At 44.9% G+C, this 22,461-nt stretch overlaps 1 protein-coding gene across 5 annotated transcripts in view; it reads left to right on the top strand.

The window, feature by feature from the left end:
* The window catches only part of csk (C-terminal Src kinase), a 161,370-nt gene that overhangs the window by 94,215 nt on the left and 44,694 nt on the right, over window positions 1-22,461 (top strand). For all 5 annotated transcript variants that reach the window (XM_072492834.1, XM_072492835.1, XM_072492837.1 and 2 more), the window contains 3 exons: window positions 10,957-11,044; window positions 21,294-21,407; window positions 22,050-22,162. In XM_072492834.1, coding sequence (XP_072348935.1) covers window positions 11,030-11,044; window positions 21,294-21,407; window positions 22,050-22,162 — 242 coding nt within the window. In that variant the 5' untranslated portion in view covers window positions 10,957-11,029. The remainder of the gene's footprint in view (window positions 1-10,956; window positions 11,045-21,293; window positions 21,408-22,049; window positions 22,163-22,461) is intronic.

Raw genomic sequence — 22,461 nt, 5'->3', positions numbered from 1 at the left:
GGCCGTGAAGTACTTTGAGAAACTTTGAGCAGTGATTTGGCAATACAGTGCATCAGTTGAACCTAATTCCCTCTGACTCTCCCGAGTAGATGAGGAGCAGTTTTTCACAATGAACCTGTGACCGACAAGAAATCTGTCTATTGAAAGCTGAAAGATGGTCCCTTGTTTCTCTGTTTTTGTCATTCCTCTTCCTGCACATTCGATTTTTTCAGTTTGGATTCTGAAATCTAAGCGCATTTGCTCCCTCGCATTGCTGTGTTTTTTTTAAAGTTAGATAATTTCATTTGTTTGGGTATAATGCTGAAGTCTCTTGCCAAGTCTCCGTAGACACATGAAGACCCAATGATTTGTTACCCTCTTTAGCAAAGTACCTGGTTACAGATATTTGACCACGATTTATTACACACTTCGACTAACTGCTCTGACTCCATTCATGAACAGTGCTTATTTAAAACTGCCCATTGGAGACAAACCTGGAATTTGTATTCATTAAGGAGAATCAATTGCATTTGTAAACTTTATTCAAATAGAACTTTTGTTCCTAACTCTGGTACAGTGCAGTAGAAACAGTATTTATTCATAGCTGGTCTGGACAAATTAAGTATGAGTTGCATAATTCAAGAATGACTTGTCGATAATCAAATTGTGATTACCTTGAGTATTTCCCATTCTGCCACTACAGAGCCTCTTGCCATTCTGGCTCTGCCACAACTATGTTGATAAAATAGGACATTATGGCAGAGGATGAAACCAATGTGTTAGACCAATTATACAGTGAATAACTGGCTGCTGGAACCTCCTTGTGAAATATGCCTTTGCAAAGAAGGTCTGGAGAGAGGTGCAGGGTTTTCGCCGAGGTTCATCTGAGCAGCTCAGTGATGCAGGACTCTGTGCTCTATGGGCTGTTCCCAGGGACATGCACTAAGATTTTTGTTTAGTGATGGGCGGTGTGTACAAAGGGCAGGGTCTTAATCAACACAAGCTTATGGCCCACACTTACTGGGAATTCCTTGTTCATGGGGAATAATTGCAGTTCCCAATCCCCATCACTAATGGGGTTCAACGGGTTACCCACACCTGGTGGCGTAGGGTAGACGCACGCTGATCCATTCAGTGTAGCGCGCGTGGAGCCCTGGACGACATGCACTCCGATAACCATCAGCTACGATTTGAGAATCGTCAACTCCTTGAAAGATGCTCTTTGATCTCAATAAAACTCGCTGGTTTTCCAGTGCAAAGAATTATCATCAACCAAGTGTTGCATACTGCCACTTTCCAAGGTACAGGGCTGTGTGCCAAGGGATGCACAAGTTTGGGGCAGATGCTGGAGAGGCACAAATAAATTTAGTACAGCGAGGGGCTGGGAACTGTGTAGAGCCCTTGAGGCTGTCGACCTGTCCTGGAATGTACATTGTGAATAGCGAAAGTGTTGAAGTTGTGTTGAGGGAGCCCAGATTAGAACATGCTGTATGGAGTGGAGTTGGATTTTAGTGCACTTTCTGTAATTTGCAAGTCAATATTTTGTAAGGTACTTTGATAAATTTTATGAATAAAGTATATTTTTGGGAAGAAAAATGACATCCAGATGCTGTGAGCCATATAGAGTGAGAGTTTTGTGAACCATGACTTTGAATAAATGACAGCTATTTTTATCTTGATCTTTAGTTTAATTTATTTATTATGGAATTTTTATTGTATTATCCCAAAGTTTCCTGGCCAATGGCTGCTTTTTTGTACATACGACCCAGGGAGAGAAGATAATGAGCTGATGTTAGACTGAAAGAGTTCATCAGCAGCTTCCTATTTATTATGTGTTTTAGACATCCAAAAATATCTGTGCTTTGTGGATGCGTAAATGAACCAAGAAATATCACCGATCCAAACAAAGGGTGAGATTTTGGGCATGGCTGAAAACTTGTCAGAGGTAGCTTTTCGGGAGGGTCTTAAAAGAGGAGAGGTGGGGGCATAGGGAGGGAACCTCCAGAGCTTAGCGGCTAGACAACTGAAGGCATGACTGTGAATGAGGGGGTCATGCAAGCGAGAGATGCCCAAGAGGCCAGAATTGGGGTACTTCAGCGTTTCTGAAGGGTTGTAGGTCTGGACAAGCTTGGAGGACGATTTTAGGGCGAGAAATTTCAAGACATTAAATTCACCTTCATTCAAATGTCATGTCTTTTAGTGAGATGTAATTTTGAGTAGATTTTGCCGGGTTTTAATGCCATTCGATTGTTCTGGTTCATTTGGTTATTTCCACAGTTGTGTTCGCATTAGGAGATGGATTATGCGGGACAGGGAGGAAAATGGAATTGAGACCATGATCTTATTCAATGGTGCAGCAGGTTCAAGGATCCTATGGCCTTCGTACTGTTAGATGTTGCCGCACAGAAGCTACCTCTGCATAAAATTGCAACCATCATACTTTCCGGTGAAAGCCCTTTGGCCCCTCTTTGAACTTTGCAAAAGACGGTACTAACTGCAGAAAATAATTCCAAATTAAATCAGCACTGACAAGATTGCACACATTAAACAGTTATGGGATCGAAATGTCAGCTTTAATTTTGTTTAGTACATGCAGCTGTTGAAAAATTGAAGTTTCCAAGTAAATATTGCCATCCAGCTGACCTTTGCCCCTCAAAATCTGGCTTGAGAAGGACGTTTAAATTCCTGTTACATATTTTGTGTGATCTTGCATGTTTTTCGTGTGCATGTTCTTGTGATATGCAGGATTTTGTCACAGTGGAATAACGGGGAGGAAGGTGGAGGAAAGTGGATATAATAATTCCACCCATATTTTACCAAGGCAATTCCAAACTGCTGTGCCTCTCTGTATTCTGGACTATGCCTGATGCTAGTCTGCTTTCTGATTTATTTAGTTTTTGTTATTGATGTCTGCAAAGTGGGTTCCCAACTGTGTAGAAACCTAAAACCTCCTTCAAGGGCATGGAAAGGAATATCCAATTTACCGTTTCCCCTCAATTGTACACTGGTGATGGGGAGGTGGGGCACGAGGAGGATATTTTTCACATATTCATCCTGTTGATATTCACAGACATTATATACAAGTTTCTTGTTGAGTTTAATTGGAGTGTGTGTCACAAACTGAGCATTCATGACTGAGGGGGTTAAACTTCGAACAGTGTTATTGCATTCACCAGATGGTGGCACTTCATCAGTGTATTAATAAACTTCATTAATGAACTTTAAATACTTCATCTGTAATCCATTTTTTTAACACTTCATAAAAATAGTTTATCACTGCTTTCACCATCTGATTGAAAACACAGTTTTTATTTTGTCTTGTAAAATGTGTTTAACATTTTTGAATTTTTCATAATTTTTGGAATAGCGCACTTTGAATCGTAAATAGCTAGTTTCTAGTAGGTCTGTACAAATGTGTGCAATATTTTTCTGAATGCAAAGTCTGTTCCAGAAAATGGCTGCATATCATTATTTGTAACCGTTTCACTGCCGAATGATTGTCAGAATTCCTGCAGCCTTGTGGTGTGCAAGCACCGTTTGGGAATGGGATTTTCTCTCCTGTACAGAAGAAGTGTGGAAATGTTCTCTCTCTCTCTAAGCATGGTTGAGAGGAGCAGATTCAAGACTGGAGTTATAAAGTGCTGAATTTCCCTCCTACCTTCTCTACCTTTCTCTTAGAGGGGCAGAGATGGTGGGGGGACGGAGAGACTCGGGAATGGAGAGGTTGGGTGGTTGTGGGGAAAGGTGGCTATGGGTGTTTAAACAATGTCGGAGAGAAACTGATATTATAGATCCAGGTAGAATGATAACTCAGATTTTCTTGGCTACTCCGCAGTATAATCCAGGAAATGGAATGCACACCCAGCGAACAAGCAGGAATGTAGAAGCTGGAGTTGGATTCAAAGCCTAAGTAGATGGGGAGTTAATTATTAACACCAATAGAATGCATTCTCCCCCTCTCATCCCCTCTTATTCTCCCCTCACCATCACTTCTTCCTCCATTATCATTATCCTAATAAATGTATTTATTGCTCAGTTGGCTGGACAGATGGTTTGTGATGCAGAGCAAGGCCAACAGCATAGGTTCAATTCCCATACCGGCTGAGGTTACTGATGACTGCGCTCCTTGCCTGAAGTGTGGTGATCCTCCGGTTAAATCACTACCAGTCAGCCCTCTCCCTTAAAGTGGAGAGCAGTCTATGGTCATCTGGGACTATGGCAACTTTTAAAAATATTCTACGCTTTCAATAGCCCACTATTCTGTTATTTAATTGTTGTATATCGAGCTTTATTTTCCCAGCGAAGATTTATTAAGCACAATATTGTTAGTGTTGAGTGACTTTTTACCAAATCTCTACGAAATGGAGCTGCTCAGGCTGAGCTGTTGGAGCTACTATGGGAGCTGTGGCAAGAAGTTAAAGGGGTTGGACATAACATGAAACTCAGCAAACTTACTAGAATCAAATTTCTGTCAGAGGGAGGGACAGAAGAATATCAGGCAGGTGCGTTTTGAAAGAGAATTGGTTACCATTATTGGCAGCAATTTTCGCTGAAGAGCTGACTGCTTCTCTGCACATCTTTCACTCTACACTTTCTTGGAGGCGACTTTAAATAAAATTCATTTAAAATTGCCTATGAGAAGGTTGTGGTGAGTTGCCTTCTTGAACTGCTGCAGCCCCTGATGTGTGTGCACACCCACCGTGCTGTTAGGGAGGGAGATCCAGGATTTTGATTCAGCGACAGTGAAGGAATTGCAATCTATTTCCAAGTCAAGGTAGTGAGTGATTTGGAGGGGAACATCCAAGTGGTGGTGTGGTTGTGGGTTTGGAAAGTGCAGGCCCAAGGAGCATCTCCACATTTATCAAATGTGCCAGGTAGTTTATAATAATCTTTATTGTCACAAGCAGGCTTACATTAGCACTGCAATGAAGTTAATGTGAAAAGCCCCTAGTCGCCACATTCCGGCACCTGTTCAGGTACACGGAGGGAGAATTCAGAATGTCCAAATTACCTTTTAAAAATAAATAAATTTTAGAGTACCCAATTCATTTCTTCCAATTAAGGGGCAATTTAGCGTGGCCAATTCACCTACCCTACACATCTTTTTGGGTTGTGGGGGCGAAACCCACGCAGACACGGGGATAATGTGCTAACTCCACACGGACAGTGGACCCAGGGCCAGGATCGAACCCGGGACCTCAGCGCCGTGAGGCAGCAGTGCTAACCACTGCGCCATCGTGCTGCCCTATGTCCAAATTACCTACCAGCATGTCTTTTGGGACTTGTGGGAGGAAACCAGAGCACCCGGAGGAAACCCTTGCAGACACGGGGAGAACGTGCAGACTCCACACAGACAGTGACCCAAGCCATGAATTGAACATGGGAACCTGGCGCTGTGAAGCAACAATGCTAGCCCTTCTCAGGATTCATTTCTTGCATTTATACCTAATTTTAAATATTTCTTGTTCCTTTGAACAGCTCAATACTTGGAAGTTCGGACAACTTTTGTTTGCGATTTGCACTGCCTCTATTGTTTTGGATGTAGCTCAGTCGCATGCAAAGTAAATTTCTGTCCCTTTGTCTTAACAGTTTATAATTTGCTCCCGAGGGAAAGCTTACTGTGTTGCACTGCTGAGTTTTTTTCCTTCCTGGATATTTTAGTGGACCTAGGGTGCAGGTTTGTGGGCAGTTTGGCGGCTCCAACAAGGAAGTGGTTTTAGTTTATTCAGTGTCTTTTACTGCATGACTGTACACACGACTGTGTGGCAAAACTTGGTTCCAACTCCATCTACAAGTTTGCTGACGATACGACCATAGTGGGCCGGATCTCTAATAACGACGAGTCTGAATACAGGTGGGAGATAGAGAACCTAGTGGAGTGGTGTAGCGACAACAATCTCTCCCTCAATGCCTGCAAAACTGAAGAGCTGGTCATTGACTTCAGGAAGCAAAGTACTGTACACACCCCTGTCAGCATCAAGGGGGCCGAGGTGGAGATGGTTAGCAGTTTCAAATTCCTAGGGGTGCACATCTCCAAAAATCTGTCCTGGTCCACCCACGTCGACGCTGCCACCAAGAAAGCACAACAGCGCATGTCCACATTAACCCTGACCAACTTTTACAGATGCACCACAGAAAGCATCCTAAAGGGCTGCATCACAGCCTGGTATGGCAACTGCTCGGCCCAGGACTGCAAGAAACTTCAGAGAGTCATGAACACCACCCAGTCCATCACACAAACCTGCCTCCCATCCATTGGCTCCATCTACACCTCCCGCTGCCTGGGGAAAGTGGGCAGCATAATCAAAGATCCCTCCCACCTGGCTTACTCTTCCAACTTCTTCCATCGGGCAGGAGATACAGAAGTCTGAGAACACGCACGAACAGACTCAAAAACAGCTTCTTCCCCACTGTCACCAGACTCCTAAATGACCCTCTTATGGACTGACCTCATTAACACTCATTAACGCTACACCCTGTATGCTTCATCTGATGCCAGTGCTTATGTAGTTACATTGTATATGTTGTGTTGCTCTATTATGTATTTTCTTTTATTCCCTTTCCTTCCCATGTGCTTAATAATCTGCTGAGCAGCTCGCAGAAAAATACTTTTCACTGTACCTCGGTACACGTGACAATAAACAAATCCAATCCAATGACCTCTATCAGCAAAGAAAAAAATAAAGATTGCATTGATATAGTGCTTTTCACAACAAGACCGTTCAAAGTGCTTTCTAGCTATTAAAGTATTTTTGACGTGTAATCACTGTTGTAATGCGGGAAAGTGATCGGAGTCTGTCGCTGGTCCGTATAGGGCCCAAGCCAATTGATGCTAATGCAGTGTGCCCATACCCTCTACAACTTGATTCTCATGTGGACTTCAAAAGTAAAATCTACTTGTCATCTTCCAATTAAACCCCGAGCATCAAGAGCATTCTTTCAAACTGAGTTCAGGAATTCCTTTTAGGTTGCCAATCATTTTAAATTGTGAGATTTGTAACTTTTGGTCTGTAACAATTGCTTTTCCACAAAACACACATGATCACGATAATGATAAATACCAGGAAAAAGTTCTGTCAGACTGCTTGTCCTTCTTTCTGAGTTGGATTTCTGTTTTTTTTAATTAAATTTTTTTTTCTCCCAATTAAGGGGCAATTTATTCTGTCCAATCCACCTATCCTGCATACATTTGGATTATGGGGGTGAGACCCACACAGACACTGGAAGAATGTCCACATGCGCAGGATCCTCAGCTCCAAACCAGGGTCCTCGGCACCGTGAGGCATTTGAGTCGAATTTCTATCTGATCTTTGTTTCAGGAAAACGTGCTTTCCTGGTCTACCTTCTGAATTCTATTTTGGCCATTAGCAAATGTCCAGTGTGACTTGGAGTGGACATCCCCCATTAATGGGTGGCACTGCTGCCTCACAGCACCAGAGACAGGGTTCACTTCTGGGTGACTGTCTGTGGAGTTTGCACTTTCTTCCCGTGTCTGTGAATTTCCTCTGGGTGCTCCGGTTTCCTCCTACAGTCCAAAGATGTACAGGTTAGGTGAATTGGCCAGGCTAAATTACCCCTTAGTGTCTAAAGATGTGTAGGTTAGGTGGGGCTATGGGGGTAGGATGAAGGAGTGGACCTGGGTGGGGTGCTCTTTCAGAGGGTCAGTGCAGACTCAGTGGGCTGAATGGCGGCCTCCTGCACTGTAGGAATTCTATAGAAATCAATGGATTGGATTTTAAATGATTTTTAATCCAATGAGAGCTTGGTTTCATTTCAATAGCTTTCCCATGTTGGTGTCATACTTTGGCACTGGGGGCGGGGGGGAGAGAACAAAACTTCTGTATTTATACAATTTTTCATTCTAAAAGGCTAATGCTATTTCCTATTGTATAGAGGATTTGACGTGAGCAGTCTCGCTGGGCACATTGTAAAAATGACCTGTGTGGAAGTGAATAAAATTGGTTACAAACATTCTCTAATGCAGATGTTGTGAAATCGTTCCTCAAATCAGAACAGGCAGTCCAGGTATGAAAGAATATTGAGATTCATACCGTGAAGGTAGACTTTAAGCTGGTCAGAGAGGCAGCATTATTGGTTTGCGATGTCACAATTGCATTTGTAAATGTAATAGAAGGGGAGATGAGTTTCACAACCTGGCAACTAACGTACAGAACTTTACATTAATCAATGTAAAATTCCACCAAGTTGGTCTATGCTTGTGTGGCTGGGATACGAGAATTATTTCAACCATGTTAATTCAAGAGTTGACGTTCGGATGCTGCTTTCCTGTCATCAGAACGAAGCAAGTGCTGATGTATTATGATTTCACTTGCAGGGAAGTGCAAAACTAGAGGTTATTAACTTAATGTCAGAAAATGATCGGATAGAGAATTCAGAAGTAACTCGAGATGAGAATGTGGAACTCACAATCAATCTGAGGGAGATAGTATGGATGTGAGGGTCCTTGAGACGATGCAAAGGAGATTTACCAGGATGGTTCCAGAGATGTAGGATTTTTAGCTGAAAGCTTTGGTGAAGCCTGGGTTATTTTTCTTGGAGCTAAGAAGATTGAGGGGAGATTTGTTGGAGGAATACAAGACTGGCAGTTTCAATAAGGGAGGTAAAGGAAATTTGTTCACATTAGCTGATGGTACAAGATCTGGGATATAAGGCTTTGGACAAAAGGTGCGAGGGGGATGTGAGGAAGAACTTTATGAAGTGAGTGGTAATAACCTGGAACTCGCTGTCACAAGGTTAGTAGAGGTGGAGGTGACCAGTGACTTCAAAAGGAAATTGGATGGGCACTTGAGGCAAATAAGCTTGCAGGGCTATGGCGATAGAGCCGGGGAGTGGGACTGATTGGATGGGTTAACAGAGCGCTGGCATGATGGGTTGAATGGCCCTGTGGTGGTAACTCACCACCTGACTCCCCAAAACCTGCCAACCATCTACAAGGTACAAGTCAGGAGTGTGATGGAATACTTTCCGCTTGCCTGGTTGCGTACAGCTCCAACAACACTCCAGAAACTCAACATAATCCAGGACAAAGCAGCCCGCATGAATGGCACCCCATCAACAAACATCAATTCCTTTCGCCACCAACACAGTGGCAGCAGTGTGTGCCCTACAAGATGCACTGCAGAAACTCCCCAAGGCTCCTTAGACAGTGCCTTCCAAACCCACAACTGCTACCATCTAGAAGGACAGGGTAGCAGACACGGAAACACCACCATCTGGAATTTCCCTTCCAGGCCACACACCATCCTGACTTGGAAATATATCACCGTCCCTCCATTGTTGCTGGGTCCAAATCCTGGGGCCCTCTCAGCGCTGAGTGTATCTACATCGCATGGACTGCAGCAATTGAAGAAGGCGGCTCAACACCACTTCTCAAGGGCAATTCGAGATGGGCAATAAATGCTGGCCTAGCCAGTGATGTCCACATCCCATGAATGAATTTTTCTCTTCCGTAATGACTCTATGGCTATGTATTTTGATGGATGTTAGGTAAATAGACGCAAGGAGAATAGAGCGTTAGCTAGGTGGTGCGGTCAGGGACGAAGGGGGAATGATCGAGTGGCGCATAATTATGGGAATGGACGGGTCAGATTAAATGGTCGGTTCCTGCTCTATAATTCTATGTAATCCTGTGTATTTACTATTGATGTCTGTATCCACCCTTGATCGCTATGACTTATAGTTTTAATTAAGTCTTTCTTTTCCCCTGGAACTTGGGTTCACTATTGACATTGTTCAGTATCTCCCTTTGTCAATCAGAATCTTTTCTTCACAATTCATGCTTCTTGTTCCTGCTTCCAAGACTAGATCTTTGAATAGTTTTAATTATTTTACACAATTGGGTTGATAGACCTCTGGTTCAAAACCCACAAGGATTGCAGTGTCCAGGAATTCAAGTTTAATTTTCTGGACGTTGCTGCTGTGTAATCCAGGAGAAACATCTTCTGCGTTTTCATTTAAAACATTTTTTTTTTCAACATTTCTGTTTAAAAAATATTGGAGATTGGGAACTGGTAGTGGAAGGGGAAAGGCTATTTGGATGGTGAGGTGGTGAGTTATTTGATGAAACCTCCAGGAATGTGTTCGCCCGAAGTTGGCATAATAGAATGGATCTGTAATTTGGAAACTGAAAGTAAAAAAAGGCTTGCATTTGTTACAACTGACCACCGGATGTCTTGCTTTTATGGCCAACAAAGGACTTATTGAAGTGAAGTAGCTCTTGTAATGTGTGCACAGCAAGCTCCCACAGACAGCAGTGTGATAATGACCAAGTATTCTGTTTTGTGACATTGATTCAGGAATAATTATTGATCAGAATACCCAGGTATAATTCCCCTACTGTTCTTCGGAATAGTGCCACCGAGCAGGCTGATCAGACCTTGGTTTAACCTCTCATCTATTTTTTAAAAAATGTTTCCAATTAAGGACAATTTAGCGTGACCAATTCACCTACCCTGCACATCTTTGGTTTGTGGGGGTGAGACCAACGCAGGCACGGGGAGAATGTGCAAACTCGGCATGGACAGGGACCCGGGAACAGGATCGAACCCCAGTCCTCGGCGCCGGGAGTGCTGCCCAACGTCTCATCTATAAGATGGGACCTCCAGCAGTAGAGCATTCCCACAGTACTGTAGTGGAATGTGAGCCTTAATTTTTGCATTCAAGCCCTTGAATGGGACTTGAAATAGAACCATGTGATTCAGAGGCAAGTGTGCTGTCACTGAGCTATGGTAACAATAAAATATCGGATGTGACTCGTCAAAACTGTAGCAAGACCTGTGCTTGCATCTCCATCCCAAAAACATGTTCTTGCTTCAAAGGTGATAATGAGGTTTGATTCTAACCATCAGTGACTGCACTTTGGGTTACTGCACATGCTGGTTCAAACTGTTCCAATTTGACTGAAATTTAATCTAAAATTATTATTTATAACCACTTATTTTGCTTCTGTAACTGTAGGTCTGATGGTACCAAGCAACCGTTGAACCGCCGTGAGGCTTCCCACCCACAGGAACATTTGCAGCAGTGCAACATGTCACAGCCGCAGGTAAATGGATGCCGACTCCCCGTTAAATGCACTCATATTTCATTTTTTAGTTGAAAGTTTGAACATCAGGATATTGATTTGCACAGTGCACCAAGGTGGGGGACGAATAATGATTTCAATCTCTTTGTAGTTGATAATTTGTTTTCATAATTTCATTTCATTTCATATGTGCAGCAAAACCCAATTAAGGAAAATATTTACTGAAGTAAATGTGGTAACGTGACCACAAAAAGGTAGTTGCAATGTTGATCTTCAAGTTAATCTTTCTTAATATCTAAAAATAGCAAAGTTCAAATTACAGTATGGTCTCAAAAATGGGCGCAGCTAGCTAAACATCGAAATAGCAGTAACGGAATACAGTTAGAATTATCGGCAGGGCGGCATGGTGGCCCAGTGGTTAGCTCTGCTGCCTCGCGGCACCGAGGACCCGGGTTCGATCCCTGCTCCGGGTCACTGTCCATGTGGAGTTTGCACATTCTCCCGGTGTCTGCGTGGGTCTCACCCCCACAACCCAAAGATGTGCAAGGTAGATGAACTGCCACGTTAAATTTCCCCTTAATTGGGGGAAAAAAAGAATTGGGACTCAAACGGCAGTTAAATACGAATGTACACCGGTAACTACAACTAATGATGTCACAGCACTTGCTGATGACATCAAAAATGGAATTAAATAAGAAGATGCATAATCATAAGGCACAATAACAATAAACTGTTTGTGGCAGACTGTTTAAAAATATTTTCTTATGGCCATAACAGATTAATATGAATGAACTGGCCTGGTATTTTTATGGGGACGGCGTGTGTAGAGAGCAATGTAACACAAGAAGTCTTTACCATCCACAAATTTGCAACCAAGTGTCATGCAATTAAGAACTGGATGTTTAAGCAATGTACCTTTAAGAAAACAGTGATGTCATAGAGTGGGTGGAGCTCAGCTCAGGTCAGCCATTTTGCAGTTTTGTTTTGTAGTTAGTTTAAAAAGTGCCTGGCTGGTTTTGCTGAGAGCAGTTTAAAAGTAGAAAGCCAGTTTGAGACAGCAGCTTGAGAAGTTCTGGTTTGCTGTGATCTGCTTAGAAGGGAGAAAGCCAGGTTTGAGAAAGCAGCGTGGGTGTGTCTGTGGGTTTCCAGAGAGCTGCATGAAGAAAGCAAGGTGCTGGAGCTGAAGTCACCCAAGCTAATATATCTCTGCCATTCTACAGAAAATATATATATCCTTTAACCTGATGTGATTTTGTTTAAAGGTGTTAAGTCTCTTGGAAGTTTAAAGGAACATTTTATGGAGTTATTTACTGTTGCAATATTTTCTGAGTTATCTTTGAAGTAAGGGGTTTTAAGAGATCCAATGTTTATTTAAGATGCTAAATTGAGTTCATGGAATAAACAGTGTTTTGTGTTTAAAAACCCACGTGTCCATAATTGTAATCCCACACCTAGGGAAAAAGCCGTGTGCTCGGAAAAGCAACAAAACCATTAAAGGGAGAGGTTGGTTGAACTCCATGTTACATTTTGGGGTTCTGAAAACGCCTCTCCCATAACACAAGTTAGTTGCAAAGTGGCTTATCAGTACAGGAGTTTAGACTGTTTTGCATATTATCCTTAAACTTTGCAGTTTTATGTTGTTAATGGGATCATGGGAAGACTAGAATGACATTATTAGTGTTTGCATTGTGTTCTAAAAGCTCTCTTCCTGCTCTCCTTCACTATTTTTAAAAATTCACCAATTCATATGAATGAACTGTGGAGTGGGGTGTAGAGTGGAGCACAAAGTTATAGGCAATTTCAGACAATAGCACAGGCGATGGATTTTTCCAAATGCATTGTTTATGGCTGGATCTTCTGTAGCTTTGTTCCTGTTGAATGCAACTGCTAAGTTTCTTTATTCTCAACTCTCATTTGCACATCTTTGTTGCCTCGTTGTCGACATGCTCAGTGGCAGTATCCATGAAGCTAGGTAGCTTTGAACTCAAAAGCTCCAGCTGTTAATGAAGCTCCAGTTTGTTTTTACATAGGTTTCCCATAAAGCATTAAGTTATAGAAATTTACCTATGCAGTGTTACGGCAATACTTGGGTGTCCCGCTGTTAACTTTTAGCAACAGGAATACTTGTCTGGGCATGCTCACCAATAGGCTATCGTGTTTGACATTTTTATGTATCTGTGGTCATGCATTTGTTTTTGTTTTTTAATATATTTTATTCAAAATTTTGTGGCCAAACAAAACAATACAAAGGTTTTCCTTTTTTGACAATGAAACAGTATAAATAACAGTGGCCATTTTAACAAATAAATAATATGTAAACTAAATGGCAACTGCCATATCAAAAATAATAACTCTCCAAAAATAAAATTGAGCAATCCAGTGTACATAACCTGGTACAAATATCTATACACAAACATCCCTGAGGACCTGCCTGGGCCCCCCCCCTGGTTTGCTGCTGTTGCCTTCCCATTTCCTTTATCGTTCTGCGAGGTAGTCAATGAACGGTTGCCACCGCCTGGTGAATCCTTGAGCCGAACCCCTTAGTGCAATCTTTAACCGTTCTAGTTTTATAAACCCTGCCATGTCATTTATCCAGGTCGCCACGCCCGGGGGTTTGGCTTCCTTCCACATAAGCAATATCCTTCGCCGGGCTACTCGGGACGCAAAGGCCAAGACATCAGCCTCTTTCGCCTCCTGCACTCCCGGCTCTTCTGCAACCCCGAATATAGCCAACCCCCAGCCTGGCTCGACCCGGACCCTCACCACCTTCGAAAGCACCTTTGCCACCCCCACCCAGAACCCCTGCAGTGCCGGACACGACCAAAACATGTGGGTGTGGTTTGTTGGGCTTCTCGAGCATCTCCCACACCTATCCTCTACCCCAAAGAATTTACTGAGCCTTGCTCCGGTCATATGCGCCCTGTGCAAAACCTTGAATTGTATCAGGCTTAGCCTGGCGCACGAGGACGAAGAGTTTACCCTACATAGGGCATCTGCCCACAGCCCCTCTTCAATCTCTTCCCCCAGCTCTTCTTCCCATTTTCCCTTCAGCTCATCCACCATGATCTCCCCCTCGTCTCTCATTTCCCTGTATATATCCGACACCCTACCATCCCCCACCCATGTCCCTGAGATCACTCTATCCTGAACCTCCTTCGTCGGAAGCTGCGGGAATTCCCTCACCTGTTGCCTCGCAAAAGCCCCCCGTTGCATGTACCGAAATGCATTCCCTTGGGGCAACCCATATTTTTCCGTCAGTGCTCCCAGACTCGCAAACGTCCCGTCTACGAACAGATCTCTCAGTTGCACAAGCCCCGCTCTCTGCCATGCTCCAAATCCCCCATCCATTCTCCACGGGACAAACCTATGGTTATTTCTTATCGGGGACCACACCGAGGCTCCCGTCCTTCCCCTATGTCGTCTCCACTGCCCCCAAATTTTTAGTGTTGCCACCACCACTGGACTTGTGGTGTATTTCTTCGGGGAGAACGGCAACGGCGCCGTCACCATTGCTTGTAGGCTGGTACCCTTGCAGGACGCCGTCTCCAATCTCTTCCACGCCGCTCCCTCCCCTTCTCCCATCCACTTACACACCATTGAGATATTTGCGGCCCAGTAGTATTCACTTAGGCTCGGTAGTGCCAGCCCCCCCCTATCCCTGCTACGCTGCAAGAACCCCCTCCTCACTCTCGGGGTTTTCCCGGCCCACACAAAGCTCATGACACTTTTCTCAATTCTCTTGAAAAAAGCCTTCGTGACCATCACCGGAAGGCACTGAAACACAAAGAGGAATCTCGGGAGGACTGCCATTTTGACCGCCTGCACCCTACCCAACAGTGACAGGGGCACCATGTCCCATCTCTTAAAATCCTCCTCCATCTGTTCCACCAATCTTGTTAAATTAAGCCGGTGTAAGGTTCCCCAACTCCTGGCTATCTGAATCCCTAAGTACCGGAAATCTCTTGTTACCTTCCTCAGCGGTAAGTCATCTATTCCCCTGCTCTGTTCCCCCGGATGCACCACAAACAACTCACTCTTACCCATATTCAGTTTATACCCCGAAAATTCCCCAAACTCCCTGAGTGTCTGCATTATCTCAGGCATCCCCTCCACTGGGTCCGCAACATACAGCAGTAAATCATCTGCATACAAGGATACCCGGTGTTCTTCTCCTCCCCTGAGCACTTCCCTCCACTTCCTGGAGCCCCTCAGTGCTATGGCCAGGGGCTCAATCGCCAATGCAAACAGTAATGGAGACGGGGGACACCCCTGCCTCGTCCCTCTATGAAGACGGAAGTAATCAGACCCCTGTCTGTTCGTGGCCACGCTCGCCACCGGGGCCCTATACAGCAGCTGTACCCATCCAATATAACCTTCTCCAAAACCAAATCTCCTCAGCACCTCCCACAGATAATCCCACTCCACTCTGTCAAATGCTTTCTCGGCGTCCATCGCCACCACTATCTCCGCCTCCCCCTCTGGTGGGGGCATCATCATTACCCCTAGCAACCTCCGTATGTTCGTGTTCAGCTGTCTCCCCTTAACGAACCCAGTTTGATCCTCGTGGACCACCCCCGGGGCACAGTCCTCTATCCTCATCGCCGTCACCTTAGCCAGGAGCTTAGCATCTACATTTAAAAGGGAAATGGGCCTGTAGGACCCACACTGCAGCGGGTCTTTTTCCTTCTTCAAAAGGAGCGATATCGTTGCCTCCGACATAGTCGGGGGCAGCTGCCCCCTTTCCCTAGCCTCATTAAAGGTTCTCGTCAAAAGCGGGGCCAGTAAGTCCATATACTTCCCGTAAAATTCCACCAGGAATCCGTCCGGTCCCGGGGCCTTCCCCGCCTGCATGCTCCCAATCCCTTTTACCACCACCTCCATCTCAATCTGTGCTCCCAGTCCCGCCCTCTCCTGCTCCTCCACCTTGGGGAATTCCAGCTGATCCAAGAAACACATCATTCCCTCCTTCCCTTCCGGGGGCTGAGCCTCATATAACCTCTCATAAAATGCCTTGAACACCCCGTTCACACTCTCCGCTCCCCGTTCCATCTCTCCCTCCTCATCTCTCACCCCACCTATCTCCCTCGCTGCTCCCCTCTTCCTCAATTGGTGGGCCAGTAGCCGACTCGCCTTCTCTCCATACTCATACTGTACACCCTGTGCCCTCCTCCACTGTGCCTCTGCCTTACCCGTGGTCAGCAGGTCAAATTCCATATGCAGCCTTTGTCTTTCCCTGTACAGTCCCTCCTCCGGTGCCTCCGCATATTGCCTGTCCACCCTCAAAAATTCTTTCAGCAATCGCTCCCTTTCTTTACCCTCTTGCTTCCCTTTATGTGCCCTTATGGATATCAATTCCCCTCTAACCACCGCCTTCAACGCCTCCCAGACCACTCCCACCTGAACCTCTCCATTGTCAATAAGCTCCAAGTACCTTTCGATGCACCCCCTCACCCTTAAACATACCCCCTCATCCGCCAATAAGCCCATATCCATTCTCCAGAGTGGGTGCTGTTCTTTTTCCTCTCCTACCTCCAGGTCTACCCAATGTGGAGCGTGGTCCGAAATAGCTATGGCCGTATATTCCGTCCCTGTCACCTTCGGAATCAGTGCCCTTCCCAAGACAAAAAAGTCTATCCGTGAGTATACTTTGTGGACATGGGAGAAAAATGAGAACTCCTTACTCCTAGGCCTACTAGATCTCCAGGGGTCTACCCCTCCCATCTGCTCCATGAAGTCCTTGAGCACCCTGGCCGCTGCTGGCCTCCTCCCAGTCCTGGACCTCGATCGGTCCAGCCCTGGATCAAGCACCGTATTGAAGTCTCCTCCCATTACCAACTTTCCCGCCTCCAGGTCCGGGATACGTCCCAACATACGCCTCATACAATTTGCATCGTCCCAGTTCGGGGCATATACGTTCACCAGAACCACCGCCTCCCCTTGCAATCTGCCACTCACCATCACATATCTACCCCCACTATCCGCCACTATGGTCTTTGCCTCAAACAGTACCCGTTTCCCCACTAAGATAGCCACCCCCCTGTTCTTCGCATCCAAACCCGAATGAAACACCTGCCCCACCCATCCTTTACGTAGCCTGACCTGGTCTATCAGTTTCAGATGCGTCTCCTGCAACATAACCACATCTGCCTTTAATTTCTTTAGGTGTGCGAGTACCCGTGCCCTTTTAATCGGCCCGTTCAGCCCTCTCACGTTCCACATGATCAGCCGGGTTAGGGGGCTCTTTACCCCCCCCCCCGCCCCCCCCCCTTGTCGACTAGCCATCCCCTTTTTTAACCCAGCTCCTCACCCGGTTCCCACGTACCCGTGTATGCCCCCGACGGCGCCCTCCCGCATCGACCACCCCATCCCATAACAGCTCCCCCTTCTCCTTAGCAGCAGCGACCCAGTTAACCCCCCCCCCCGCTAGATCCCTTTCTAGCGTAGTTGCACCCCCCATATTGCTCCCAGAAGTCAACGAACTCTGGCTGACCTCGGCTTCCCCCCTTGTCCTCGGCCCCCACTGTGCGAGGCCCACTCCTTCCTGCGTTCCTGTTCCCGCCATAATTACCATAACGCGGGAACAAAGCCCGCGTTTTCCACTCGGCCCCGCCCCTAATGGCCGGCGCCCACAGTTCCTCATACCCCGCCCCCCAACATGGGGAAGAGAGAAAAGTTACAGGATCGCAAGATTAACAAATTGAAAAATCACCCCCCCCCCCCCCTTTTTCCCCCTCGCCCCACATAATCACCCCACCACTTTGTCCCAAAAGTTCTTTCTCTCGCCAAACTATTCCAGCTTCTCGTCCACAATGAATGTCCACGCCTCTTCTGCCGTCTCAAAGTAGTGGTGCTTCCCTTGGTGTGTGACCCACAATCTCGCTGGTTGTAACATTCCAAACTGGATGATCTTTTTGTGAAGCACCGCCTTAGCCCGATTAAAACTTACCCTCCTTCTCGCCACCTCCGCACTCCAATCCTGGTATACGCGGATCACCGCGTTCTCCCACCTACAGCTCCGAGTTTTCTTCGCCCATCTGAGGACTGTTTCTCTGTCATTATAGCGGAGAAACCTCACCACTATAGCTCGAGGTATTTCTCCAGCCCTCGGTCTTCGCGCCAAAACTCGATAAGCTCCCTCCACCTCCAAAGGGCCCGTCTGGGCCTCCGATCCCATTAGCGAGTGAAGCATCGTGCTCACATATGTCCCGACGTCCGCCCCATCTGCGCCTTCGGGAAGACCCAGAACCCTAAAATTCTTCCTCCTCAAATTATTCTCCAGTACTTCCAGCCTTTCCACACACCTTTTATGCTGTGCCTCGTGCGTCTCTGTCTTCACCACCAGGCCCTGTATTTCGTCTTCATTTTCAGCAGCCTTTGCCTTCACAACCCGAAGCTCCTGCTCTTGGGTCTTCTGCTCCTCCTTTAGCCCTTCAATCGCCTGTAATATCGGGGCCAACAGCTCCTTCTTCAACTCCTTTTTCAGCTCTTCCACACAGCGCCGCAGGAACTCTTGTTGGTCCGGGCCCCATAACAAACGGCCACCTTCTGACGCCACCTTGCTTTGAGCTTGCCTTCCTTGCCGCTGCTCCAGAGGATCCTCCGCAATCCGGCCGCTATCCTCTCCCTTTTCCATGCGTGTCCGGGGGGATTCCCTTCTGGTTTACCGCACAGTGTTTTTGGCCGTTTAAATTGCCGTTGGGGCTCCTATTAAGAGCCCAAAAGTCCGTTCCACCGGGAGCTGCCGAAACGTGCGACTTAGCTGGTCATCGCCGCACCCGGAAGTCGCCGGTCATGCATTTGTTAAACTCCAGCGTGTTTTAAGGGCAGCACGGTGGCGCAGTGGGTTAGCACTGCTGTCTCACAGCGCCGAGATCCCAGGTTCGATCCCGGCCCTGGGTCACTGTCCGTGTGGAGTTTGCACATTCTCCCCGTGTTTGCGTAGGTTTCGCCCCCACAACCCAGAGATGTGCAGGGTAGGTGGATTGGCCACATTAAATTGCCCCCTTAATTGGAAAAAATGAATTGGGTACTCTAAATTTATTTTTTAAAACTCCAGCCTTTATGTTGTTCGAAAAGTGTACTTTGAAAACTGAACACCTTTTTTTGTCTTAACTGTTCAAGTATATTGGAAGGTGAAACAATGCAAAGAGAAATAGTTGAAGGCAAAAAATATATGTTGAATGGCAGTGGAGATCAAGGCAAGAAGGGCACACATTCTTAGTGTTTAGTGTTTATTTAACTGTTTATCTCCTACCAACTTCAGTTGAACCATGGAAGACCAATGTGTCATTTTTGTAATTGTTGGGGGGGGGGGAAAGTTTGCATGGAATCATGTAGAATCATAGAACTTACAGTGCAGAAGGACAGTCAGCCCATCGAGTCTGCGCCAGCCCTTGGATAGAGCACCACACCCAAGCCCAACCTTCACCCTATCCCAGTAACCCCACCCAACCTTTTTGGACACTAAAGGCAATTTAGCATGGCCAATCCACCTAACCTGCACATCTTTGGACTATGGGAGGAAACCGGAGCACCCGGAGGAAATCCACGCAGACACGGGGAGAAAATGCAAACTCCGCACATATAGTGACCCAAGCCGGGAATCGAACCTGGGACCCTGGAGCTGTGAAGCAATTATGCTAACCACTGTGCTGCCGTGCCCCCTATACAATATTACAATTTGGACTCGGAACAAATCAGTGTGCATTGGATGTTATGTGATAAAATTAAGCAACACCAGAGGGGGGAAAATGCATCCTGTGTTGTGTAAATGGCATGAAACAGATAACGGAGTTCAAATGTTTTTATGCGTTACCACGAGTTGTTTTTCAATTTGAATGCTGATAAAAATTCAGATTCTCTTAAAAATATTTTATCATCTTGTCAGTAATACTGTTGCTACTTTAGCTACTCCTACCAGGAAATGTGTTATCATGGTATGTCTCGCTCGCCTGTCTTGCTCAATCCTCACAACCACTGTGGCTTGTTTGCAACCGCTCGGTGTTGTCATCATCCAACTATGTCTAGTTCTACCCTCTTTCTATTTATTGTACTCCACGTCTAGAGATCTGTCATTTTTCAGCTCTGATCGAATGGCCAAAATGCAGGCATTTTCTTTTACGGATGTCAATTTTTAGAGTTATTTTTATCTTGCAGTTTCAAACACCCCTTCATTTGTCTTATAGTCTGCATATGGATCTTTAAACATACATTTCATTCTATTTCTCTCTCTCTCTCTCTCTCTCTTCTCCCCCCCCCCCCCCCCCCCCCCCCCCAATCTTTATTTGTTTTCCAGGTTTTGGAGGCATGCAGGAAAGTGGATAGAAAATAGTAATACTGAGATGTCTTACTTTACATATCATTATTGCAATAGTGCTGCCCATTATAGAGCGAGTTGAATGTGAGAGCATTCAAGGGCTACTGTGCAACATGACCATAGCTCCGTATGAACTCTTCATACAAAATGGGTTGAATGTGGATTAGATATTGTCTGTTTTGTGTTCTGGGTTACCAATTTATGTTGTATAGCCATTTCTGCTTTTCCCTATACCTGCATCTACTGTTTGTTATCTTTCTACTCTCCTGCCCACCCTCAACGCAGTGCCTACATTCCTGAGTTAGCTCATGTACAAAGAATGACCACTTCATACTGTGTCACGCATTGAAGTGGCTCAATCATTTTTCCAAAAATTACAAGTGCACATTTGGCGCTTAAATTTTGATTGTGCTAAAGGGCAAGTCAGCAAGAATGACTCCTTTATATTGAACTGTTCAGCATTTGCAACTTTTAAACTACAGGCAGTTATGAGTATTTCATCCTGGATTCACTGAAATACATTGAAATAATTAAATTGATTTGGACTCCTGATTTTCCAAATCCCGGAGTCCAAAACAGATGGTATTTATTTTTTGACACAGCTTCTAATACATATTCATGAGTATGCCCTTCAATTCATTGCCCTCACGGAAACGTGGGAGTTGCATGCCTGGATGCAATCTGATTGTGTCAAGTTACATTTTCAAATTGGTGCGGCCAAATTACAGTAACTGTTGTAACTATTATGGAAATCATGATTGGTGAAGTTCACTGTCTTGCACAATTAATAATGGCAAGGAAAACCATTTTGCCATATCCAGTATTTATACATGAGTTTATTATATGTTTTTAAAATAACCTTTGTTGTTAAAGCAGATTTATTTGTACAGTTCATAGAGAAATCTGAAGTACTAAAATCCTAGTCTTTATGATCACTGCCCCATTCTCTTGCAGACAATATGGGCATCAGGCACAGAATGTATAGCCAAATACAATTTCAGTGGCAGCGCAGAACAAGACCTTCCCTTTAACAAAGGCGATGTTCTCACTATTGTTTCAGTCACCAAGGTAAAAATATTTATCAGTGTTCCCTAAATGGAAGCTAAATGGAACTCCGTTCTTAAATAAGATTTGTTTGTCTGCTCAGCTGTTTTTGTAATCTGGGAAGTTTCTTTACATTTATTGAAAAGCCACAATCACGCTTACATTGAACAATGAACTGTGGCATGAGAGTATCTGCTTGGTTAACTGCCACATTCATGTTGCACTTCATGAAGCGTCACCTTCCACAAAGGATATACAGAAAAGGAAAGAAAAAAAATCGAAGGAGCAGCTGAGCAAGCACATTGTGCATGATTTATCATCCGAAGCCATTTCTAAGGATTTGGTTAACATACAGCAGTCATCTCCAGGTTCTTCAATTTTAACATAACATGAATTCATTGTCCTGCTATATAGCACTTTGGTTTTGAACACATCACTACTATAGATCCTGAGCTGATTATACCAAGATATGCATCACTTTATTAAGCTCCTTTGTAATATATTACATTTTTTGTTTCTGGTATTATTCCAAAATGTTTGTGATACAATGTTCTAAGAGAAGTTAATTATATTAATTTGCCAAAAATTGCACCTTTTTATTCACTTTGTGCTCATTGTCGCAGAGCACCGCTGGTTCTTTTTCCAATTCTGCTTTGCCGTTTTTAGGATCCAAACTGGTACAAAGCAAAGAGCAAAATAGGCAAAGAAGGTATCATCCCTGCAAACTATGTTCAGAAGAGAGAAGGAGTCAAATCTGGTGCAAAACTTAGCCTTATGCCGTAAGTCGTTGCTTTGTTGTTTAAAAACGCTGATCATTGGAAACAAAAATGCAATTGATGCGAAACTGACACCATGTATCATGCCTGTTATTTACCACCAAAATGTTTGACAAAGAAGCAAGGGGTGAATTCTCACCAAATATTACAGGAAATATTTAAATATACAATCATCTTAATTCAGGAGCATTCGGTGGCCTGATAGTGTGCTTGAATCAGCCAATTGATTAGACTGTAACTGTCAAACTCAATTCATGTGGTGGGCCTGATGCAGGCCACATTTTAAAAAGGTTATTTTGACA

The sequence above is a fragment of the Scyliorhinus torazame genome, chromosome 30, assembly GCF_047496885.1.
Source record: "Scyliorhinus torazame isolate Kashiwa2021f chromosome 30, sScyTor2.1, whole genome shotgun sequence".
NCBI classification, from domain to species: Eukaryota; Metazoa; Chordata; class Chondrichthyes; order Carcharhiniformes; family Scyliorhinidae; genus Scyliorhinus; species Scyliorhinus torazame.
The sequence above is the reverse complement of the archived record's forward strand: the minus strand, read 5'-3'. Positions and strand labels throughout refer to the sequence as shown.